General features: G+C 63.2%; 1 protein-coding gene across 1 annotated transcript; it reads left to right on the plus strand.

Moving 5' to 3' along the window:
• The first annotated feature begins 1,883 nt into the window (after positions 1–1,883).
• LOC136354932 (uncharacterized) lies at positions 1,884–3,799 on the plus strand. Its single transcript, XM_066306805.1, has 2 exons — positions 1,884–2,913; positions 3,135–3,799. The coding sequence occupies exons 1-2, from the start codon at positions 1,884–1,886 to the stop codon at positions 3,797–3,799; spliced, it is 1,695 nt and encodes a 564-aa protein (XP_066162902.1).
• Positions 3,800–10,082: the final 6,283 nt, after the last annotated feature.

Raw genomic sequence — 10,082 nt, forward strand, 5'->3', positions numbered from 1 at the left:
TCCAGCCGTCACTGCCGATCATCGGCGTGACCCCGGGACACACGTGGCCTCTGGGTCACGTTGAGCTCCCGGTGACCTTTGGCGACTCCACCAACTTACGCACCGAGCGGATCGACTTCGATGTGGTGGACCTCAATCTGCCCTACAACGCGGTCCTGGACAGGCCCGCGTTGGTGAAGTTCATGGCCACCACCCACTACGCCAACCTTCAGATGAAGATGCCGGGCCCTAGCGGCCCCATCACCGTCTTTGGCAATGTCATGGTCGCCCTCGCCTGTGCGGAGCAGCGTGCCGACAACCTGGCGGTAGCCACGGAGCCGCATGCCCCGGAGGCCTCCGTGTCCCGCGTCTCCAAGAAGCGCCTCGCCTTGGCCGACGAGGTGCCCGTCAAGGAGATTCCCCTTGGCGATGATCCGTCCAAGACCGCCAAGACCGCCAAGTTTGGCGGTACCTTGGACGCCAAATAGGAAAGAGCGCTCATCTCCTTCCTGCGGGCGAACTCCGACGTCTTCACGTGGAAGCTGTCGGATATGCCCGGGGTCCCAGGGAGGTGATCGAGCACCGCGTCGCCGTGCGGCCGGATGCGCGACCCATCCGGCAAAAAGTACAGCGCCAAGCCCCGGAGCGGCAAGCCTTCATCCGAGAGGAGGTGACGCGGCTCCTAGAGGCCGGCTTCATCCGAGAAGTCATCCACCCAGAGTGGTCGTCCCGAAGGCCAACGGCAAGCTCCGGATGTGCATCGACTACACGGACCTCAACAAGGCATGCCCTAAGGATCCCTTCCCTTTACCACGCATAGATCAGATAGTCGACTCCACTGCGGGGTGCGATCTCTTTTCTTTTTTAGATGCCTACTCTGGGTATCACCAGATCCGCATGGCTAGAGAAGATGAGGAAAAAACTGCTTTCATTACTCCTGTAGGCACCTTTTGTTATACAACTATGCCTTTTGGTCTCAAGAACGCAGCTCCTACTTTTCAGCGCATGACTCGCATTAATTTGAGTAATCAAATAGGGCGCAATGTAGAGGCGTATGTCAATGACCTGGTGGTAAAGACGCGCCACCAGGACACGTTGTTGCAGGACTTGGCCGAGACTTTCGACAGTCTTAGTTCCACGCGCATGAAATTGAACCCCGAAAAGTGTGTGTTCGGTGTGCCGGCGGGCAAACTCCTCGGTTTTCTAGTCTCCTCTCGAGGCATAGAAGCTAATCCCGAGAAAATACGCGCAATAGAAAGGATGCGCCCCCCAGCAAACTTAGGGATGTGCAGTGCATCACGGGATGCATGGCCGCCCTGAGTCGATTCATATCGAGGCTGGGAGAGAGGGCGTTGTCCCTATTCAAACTCCTCAAACGCCCCGAGCCTTTTGTGTGGACGGAGGAAGCGGAGCAGGCTCTCAATCAGCTGAAAGCTTACCTCACCTCCCCTCCCCCATCCTAGTAGCCCCGGGGCCAGAGGAACCGTTGCTGCTCTACTTGGCCGCGACCCCCCACGCGGTAAGTGCCGCCCTTGTAGTTGAGCGCGACGAGGACGACCCGCGTTGCGAGCCCAGCTATGAGAAGGGACCATGGGCTCCCTTGACTGGCGATGGCCCCTCGTCCCCCGACGGCCCGGTGCCCGAAGCCCCCAACCCCCGGGAGGGCCCCGAGGCCCCCGTGGGAGGAAGAGAGGCTCTAGCGGGTGGCCCCGAGGACTATAATCCCGACATGGCCTAAGATCCCCCCGAGGCCCCTAAGCACGGGTGACCTGGGCCCAGCTGCCCCTGACAACAAGGACCGGCCCCACCGAAAGGTGCAGCAGCCCGTCTACTTTGTCAGCGAGGCACTCCGAGACGCGAAAACCCGATACCCACAGGCGTAGAAGATGCTTTACGCAGTCTTAATGGCCTCAAGGAAATTGCACCACTACTTCCAAGCGCATCGGGTTTCCGTCGTGACGTCTTACCCTCTCGGCCAAATCTTGCACAACCAAGAGGATACCGGTCGGGTCGTAAAGTGGGCCATCGAGCTCGCTGAGTTCGACCTGCACTTCGAACCATGGCACGCGATCAAAAGCAAAGTCTTGGCTGTCTTCATCGCGGAGTGGACCCCGGTGGACGACCCTGTTTCGTCCAATGCTCCCTCCCTCCCTAGGGATGGAGGAGACCCAAACGTTGACATTCGCGCCGGGCACTGGGTTATGCATTTCGATGGCTCCCTCAACATTCAAAGTGCAAGGACCGGAGTCACGCTGACTTCGCCAAGTGGGGATGTCCTCAAGTACGTCGTTCGGCTCGATTTCCGAGCCACAAACAACATGGCGGAATACGAAGGACTCCTAGCGGGATTAAGGGCGGCGGCCGAAATGGGCATCCGCCACCTCCTAGTCCTAGGCGATTACCAGCTATTCGTAAATCAGGTCTCCAAGGAGTACCAAAGCACCGATCCGCAAATGGACGCATACGTCCGCGAGGTGCGACGCATGGAACGCCACTTCGACGGACTTGAGCTCCGGCACGTGCCCCGACGCGACAACGCGGTCGCTGACGAGTTGTCGCGCATCGCATCAGCACGAGCCCCACTCCCTCCGAGGACCTTCGAGGAAAGGCTTGTGCAGTCGTCGGCGCGGTTTGACCCCCCGAGGGACCCCGGCGCCACAGCCTCCGCCCCGACCCCTGACGACCCGCGGGCCTCGAGGCCCGATGGGGTCAACCCCGACCCCCCTCGTCAGGTCGTTTGGATGACTGACATCCGAGCGTATCTCGACAATAATACTCTTCCTGAGGATCGCGCAGAAGCTGAGAAGCTTGCGCGTGTCTCTAAGCGGTACGTGCTTGTAGAAGGGACCCTCTATCGGCGTGCCGCCAACGGGATACTCTTGAAGTGTATTTCTCGGGAACAAGGCGTCGAGCTCATTGCCGACGCTCATCAGGGTGAGTGTGGGGCCCATTCGGCGTCACGCACATTGGTCGGTAAAGCCTTCCGACAAGGTTTTTACTGGCCGACCGCGTTGCAAGACGCCCAAAAATGGGTCCGGCGATGCAAGGCGTGCCAGTTCCACGCCAAGCAAACACACCAGCCGGCCCAAGCCTTACATGTCATTCCGCTCTCTTGGCCTTTCGCGGTCTGGGGGCTAGACATCCTCGGACCTGAGGCGGGTATCAGCACCTGTACGTCGCCATTGACAAGTTCACCAAGTGGCCCGAGGCTTACCCGGTCATCAAGATCGACAAGCATTCTGCCCTCAAGTTCATCAGGGGCATCACGTCCCGGTTCGGGGTGCCCAACCGTATCATTACGGATAATGGCACCCAGTTCACCAGTGAGCTGTTCGGTGACTATTGCGATGACATGAGCATCAAGCTGTGCTTCGCCTCACCCGCCCACCCCAAGAGCAACGGCCAAGTCAAGCGAGCCAACGCCGAAATCCTCAAAGACCTCAAGACCAAGACGTACAACGTCCTGAAGAAGCACGGAGATTCGTGGCTCGAGCAACTGCCCGCCGTGCTGTGGGCAAATCAGACCACTCCAAGTCACACCACAGGGGAGACTCCCTTTTTCCTGGTGTATGGCGCCGAGGCGGACCTACCTTTGGAGCTTTCCCTGGGTTCGCCTCGCGTCGCGCTGTACGATGAGGCCAACCAGGATGATCTCCGCCGTGACGATCTCGACTATTTGGAAGAGCGGAGAAGGCGCCCGGCCCTACGAGCGGCGCGCTACCAGCAAAGACTGAGGCGCTACCATCAGCGCCACGTCCGGGCCCGGTCACTACAAGTCGGCGACCTCGTCCTACGCCGCGTGCAGTCGCGCTTGGGCTGAGCAAGCTCTCACCAATGTGGGAAGGGCCATACAAAGTGATCGGCGTTCCCCGGCCGGGCTCCGTTCGGCTAACCACGGAGGACGGCACGGAGTTGCCTAACCCCTGGAATATCGAACACCTCTGTCGTTTCTATCCATAGGGTCGCGCATTTTTTGCTTTCCTGGAGCTCGGGCCAACCCCCGCACATCCCTCGGCTTGTACGGGCTTGGCCGGGGGCTACCAATGTTAAATATTTTGTATCTTTTCTCTTACCCAGCAATGAACTTTTCCGCTTAAGCGGAGGCCGTTGTGCGCCTTTTCTTACTCTTTCCTATGGCTCGTCCTGGTTCAAAGGACGATTTGCGCTTTCTCTTTTCACCGAAACGAGCCCGAGGAGGGTGTAAAGGGGGTAAGAATGGCGACTCAATCACAGGAAAGTTAACTGAATACGTTCGCTTTTGTTTTTTCTTCTTTCCTTGCCGCAGGCATTCAAAGGAGAAAGCAAGAGTGTAAAAAGTGCGAAGGTGAAGCTTTATTTACAAACAAGATGGCGCGATGGCCTAAAGTTAGAAGCGTTCACCGCGAGCACATAACAAAATAAAAGAAGAAAAGCGGGGATAGTCACGGAGTGCCCGGGCCCCCGAGTCCGGCGCCACTGACCACATCGTCCCAGTCCTCGCCGCCATCATCACCACCACCGTCTTTGCTCCCGCTCTCCTCGTCTGAGGCAAGCGTGAGATTGAACTGAGGGGCTGACCCCTCGAAACTGGAGACGATCGCGTCAGCCGCCTCCCGAACTTGCTCCCGAGCCCTCTGTTCGGTTCCCGGGGGGAAGTCCTCAAGCGCACGCCACAGGAGGAAGTCGGGGTCGCGAGCTTGATGACTCGCGAGGACCAGCTCCACCGCAGCCCGCGCCAAAGAAGCCGACAACGACTTCACGGCCTCGCCGACCTCCTCCTCCAGCCTCTCCAGATCTGCCGCCAGACCATCTAGCCGGAGCGCGAGTGCCGGCTGTGTGGGCGGGAGCTTCCTATCCCGGCGCACGGAAATGCCTACCCGGCGGCCCGCGCGCTCCAACCGTTCGACGGCGTCGGAGAGTTGGCCAGGTCCAATCTTGTTAGTAAGGCAGAGAGCTGCAATCTCCCCGGCTTGGTCTTGCACCAGGCGCCCCAGGTCAGCGAGAGTGCTTTGAGCCGCAGTGAGCTAGCTCACCAACTCCGCGCCGGCGGGCTGCCCGCCTGCCGCCAGCTCCTTCTCCCGGGCCTCCAGCTCGGAAGCCCTCGCCGCCATCACCGCGCGCTCTGCGCGGGCGCTTTCCAGATGCCGGGCACGACACCTCGCGCCCGGCAACGGCCTCCTCGCGCTTCGTGAGTTGCTCGCCCAGTCGGCGTGCCGTCGCCTTGCAGCGATTCACCTCGGCCTCGCGGCGTCCCGTCCCCGGCACGCCTCCTCTAGAAGCCGTAGCTCCTCCGCGCGACGAGCCACCAAAGCATCTGCGACAAGGGTGGTCCGGTTGTGCTCGGAAGGGAGGACTTCGCCTCGACCGCCGTTCTCTCGTGGGCGGCCAAAGTGGTCTCGCACTAGTCCCCGGGTACGCTCCTCTAGCGCCCGAGCATGCTCCTCCAGCTCCCGGGCTCGCTGCGCCTATTCCCGACTACACCCGTCCTGTTCGCGCTGGTTGCGGTCGAGGACCTCGATCCGTCGATGGATCATGGCCTCGAACTCCTGCGCGGAGCGGGCGCGCTCGTCTAAGGTCTTGCGCTCGGCCTCGAGCGCTGCCGACCGAGCACGCAGCGAGGCGTCGACCTCAGACGCCCGCCGCTTTTGGGCGGCAGCCGCGTCGAGGACTCCACGGGCATCTTCGACCCTCTTCACCAGGTCCTCGGCGTGGGCCTCGTACTACAAGTGGATGTCGCCCAGCGCCTCATCCAGGACGCTCGAAGCGATGAGCGCCGCCTGCAGCTCCTCCTCCATCTCCCGCATGACCGAGTCCAGCGTCTTTTCGCGCGCCTGGATCTCCGCCAGTTGGGCTTGGCGCATTTTGCGCCCCACCTCCACCATGTCGTCCACGGCGCGGCGCCCCTCGTCAACCCGCGCGCAGTCCGCCACGAGCTGCGCCCACTCCGCCTCCAGGGTCGCCCGCTCATCCGCCAGAGCTTGAACTTGGGCGTTGAGCCCCTCCCAGACGGTGGAGTCGGAGGCGGCGAGCACCTGCAGGAGTGGCTCCATGCTCGTGGGAGTCGAAGAAGAAAAGGTGGCGGACCGCCCCCGGGATGCCAGAGTGCTGCTGGACCCCCCGCGGGACTGGGGGCTGCTATCGGCCCCCTTCCGCGTGGCCAGCCCCGAGGGCACCCCAGATGTAGAGGGGAACGGTTGCCCCCGTCAGCCCCTGCCTCGGGCCCTCGGGCAGGCTTGGCCTCAGCCTCGGGTTCAGGCCCGCCCCCAGCCTCGGCCTCCGGGCCGCGCCCTGCCTCGGCCCCCGGTGCGCTTTCCGCCTCGGCCTCCGGACCGCGACCTGCTTCCGCCTCCACTCCCGAGTGGCGCTCCTCGTGGGTCGCGCCCTCAGGATCGCCCCCTAGGGGGGACGCCGCCGCTGACATTACCCGCGGCCGGTTGCACCTCGGCTCTGGCAGATTCGGAGCCAGACCCGGCGTGTGGCCCGTGGGCCCTGCCAGGGTACAGCGAGGGCACCTGGTCGGCCGGGTCCCAGTCGATCCAATCGCTCGGATTTCGACCCCTGCGAGGGATCGGACGCCGATACCCCCTGGGAAGGAATCCCGCTAAAGGAGAACCCCAATCACGTTAAAAAAAAAAGAAAAGAAAACGGGGGGAGGAACAAGAGGCCACTATGGATAGAGCGCACCGAGTCGAGTGCTAGCGATCGTACCTACGAGGGGGGCGTTTGAAGGTCCACTTTGGGGGCTCGATGAAACTCCCCCGGCACGGCTCCGTTTGCCCTATCTTTCGGAGCCGCTTCTTCTTCCGTCCAACCTCGGACGCGGCAGGGCGTTTGTGGCCCGCCGGTGGTCGGTCCGCCGTTCGCTCGGGGGAGAAGGTGGCCGACATTCGGACACCTTTCGCTTCCCTTTCGGGTCGCTGGCCGAGTCCCCCCCGGGCCCACAGCTCGGACCGGGCGCCCTGGAGCCGCCGCCCCCACCGGAGCCGCCGATCCGACTGCCGCCTGCGGTCGACCAGCTGCTACCCGCGCCGTCGCCGCCACCACCGGCACCGCTCCAGCGGGAACGACCCGTGCCAGCATCGACGGCCGACATCACAGCCAGGATACTGGTCGCGGTCGCTGTAAAGGGGGAGGATCCCGTCTGGAATCAGCGTTTGCTCGGCGGTGTCCAGGCCCAGCACCCGCCGGATCACTGTCTTCACGTCCTCCTCGCCCCAATCCCAGCGCTCACCCACATGGGTGCGCATTGAGATGGCTCTCAATGTATTGCCCCGCCGTCCCTGGCCGGGGCTGGAGGTAGCATCCTCCCACCGCCGCGCCCTACTGCAGCTGTGGGACGAAAACTAGAACAGCCGCATCGTCGGCCGCACCCCGACGAATATCTCGCACAAGTGCGAGAAGATGGCCAGCGTCATTACAGCGTTGGGTGCGAGATGCAAGGCATGGATCTCGTAGAAATCCAAAACCTCATGGAAGAAACTGGAGAATGGCGGGATCAACCCCACCATGGCATGGGAAGTTGTGAGGAGCCACGTCAGACTGTCCTTAAGGGGCCAATGTCCAACGTGGTGCCGGGGGCTACTGTCGGAAATATAGGCCCAGGAGTATGCAAAGTGAGGGGAACTTACCTTCCCATCCAACCACATGGCCCTACAGCCTGGCCCTACCCCCGCACCTCGCGAATCGCAGAAGCGGCCGGTGGGCCTCGGGGTGCCACGTCATGCCCCTCGGGCCCTCGGTCCCTCGCGCTGCCTTGCCCCGAGGCCCTCGCCCAACTGCCATGTGGCGGGGGGAGGAGCCCGAGTCAAGGCAACAACGGCCGGTGGAGTCAGGACGGCGACGTGGGGAGAGGGCAATTACCGCGCCGATTTCTACGGAGGGAGTAGGGGAGGAGCGCGGGGACGTGGGGCGAAGCGGACCCACCAGTGGGTGCGAGTGTGCAGAGCGGAGGAGGTGGACCGGGCGGGGTGGGTGACCCGTCATGGAGAGCACGGCGACGAGCGGCTGGAGACAGCAAATGCGATGGCAGCCTCAGGTTCGTGGTGGCAACAGGGTTTCGGTGGGTTTCGATGCCGAAGTAGTGATGGCTAAGGAGCGGCGCGCTACAGCGAAGCCGGCGGTGGGGGGCTGCGCAGCAGAGTCTAGGGCGGCAGCGGCACGCGACTGGAGCCCACCGGCGAGAAGCAGAGATGGTGAGCGGCGTGGGAAACACAGTAGAGGACGCGGGGAGCTCAGGCAACTTGGCAAAATGAGAAAGGGAGGTGCGGGGATGGTATTTACAGGCTCGGGAGGCGGCGAGGAGCTCGGGTCGAGGTGGCAACGGCTAGAGGAGTGGGGGCGGTGTCATGGGGAGAGAGGAGTTGCGGCGTCGATTCCCGCGGGTAGAGTAGGGAAGAGCGGGGATGTGGGTCGACACGGTCCCACGGACAGGACGAGAGCGCGGTGCGTTGGAGGTGGACGGGGTGGGGGCGGGTGACCTGTCATGGTCCCAACCGCCGGCGACGCAAATGCGGTGGTGGTGTCAGGTTCGTGGTGGCAACAGGGTTTCGGCAGGTTTCGATGCTGAAGAAGTGATGGACGAGGAGCGGCGTGCAACGGCGAAGCCGACAGTTGGGGCGGCATGGTCGAGGCACGCGACCGGAGCTCACCGGCGAGAGGGAGAGATGAGGAGCGGCGTGGGGAGCCCAGGAGAGGACGCAGGGAGCTCAGGGTATTTGGGCAAATGAGAGAGGGAGGTGCGGGGATGGATTTTATAGGCTCGGGAGGCGACGAGGAGCTCGGGTCGGGACGGCAATGACAGGTGGAGTCGGGACGGCGTCGTAGGGAGAGTGCAGTTACCGCGCCGATTTCCGCGAAGGGAGTGGGGGAGGAGAGGGGGGATGTAGGGCGAAGCGGTCCCACGGGCGGGTGCGAGAGTGCGGGGCGGAGGAGGTGGACCGAGACCCGTCGTGGTCCAAACCGCCGACGATGAGTGGCTGGAGACGGCAAATGCAGTGGCGGCCGAGGAGCGGTGCGCAACGGCGAAGCAGGCAATGGGGGCGGCGCGGCGGCAGCTAGGACGGTGGCTAGGGGCGGCGGCTGCTCGCAACCGGCGCTCACCGGCGAGAGGCAGAGATGGGGAGCGACATGGGGAGTACGGGAAAGGACGCGGGGAGCTCGGGCAATTTGGGAAAATGAGAGAGGGAGGTGCGGGGATGGATTTTACAGGCTCGGGTGGCGGTGAGGAGCTCGGGTAGGGTCGGCAACGGCCGGTACAGTGGGAGCATCGTCGTAGGGAGAGAGGAGTTGCGGCGCCGATTTTCGCGGAGGTAGTGGGGGAGGAGAGCGAGAATCTGGGTCGACGCGGTCCCATGGGTGGGTGCGAGAGTGCGGTGCGTTGGAGGTGGACGGGGCAGGGGCGGGTGACCTGTTGTGGTCCTAACCGCCGGCGACGAGCGGCTGGAGACGGCAAATGTGGTGACGGCCGTAGGTTCATGGTGGCAATAGGGTTTCGGCAGGTTTCGATGCCGAAGAAGTGGTGGCCGAGGAGCGGCGCGCAACGGCGAAGCCGGCAGTGGAGGCGGCGCGGCGGCGGATAGGGCGGCGTCGGCACGCGACCGAAGCTCACCGGCGAGAGGCAGAGATAGGGAGCAGCATGGGGAGCACGGGAGAGGACGTGGGGAGCTCAGGCAATTTAGGAAAATGAGAGAGGGAGGTGCGGGGATGGATCTTATAGGCTCGGGAGGCAGCGAGGAGCTTGGGTTGGGTGGCAACAGCCGGTGGAGTCGGGACAACGTCATGGGGAGAGAGGAGTTACGGCGCAGATTTCCGTAGAGGGAGTGGGGGAGGAGAGCGGGGACGTGGGGTGACACGGTCCCATGGGCGGGTGCGAGAGTGCAGAGCGGATGAGGTGGACCGGGCGGGGCGGATGACCCGTCGTGGTCCCAACCGCCGGCGACGAGCGGCTTTAGACGGCAAATGCGGTGGCGGACTCAGGTTCGTGGTGGGAACAAGGTTTCGGCGGGTTTCGGTGCCGACGAAGTGGTGGCCGAGGAGCGGCGCGCCACGGTGAAGCTAGCAGTGGGGGCGGCGTGGTGGTGTATAGGACGGTGGCGGCACGCGACCAGATCTCACCGGCGAGAGGC

Source organism: Oryza sativa, chromosome 1 (assembly GCF_034140825.1).
Source record: "Oryza sativa Japonica Group chromosome 1, ASM3414082v1".
Classification (NCBI taxonomy): Eukaryota; Viridiplantae; Streptophyta; class Magnoliopsida; order Poales; family Poaceae; genus Oryza; species Oryza sativa.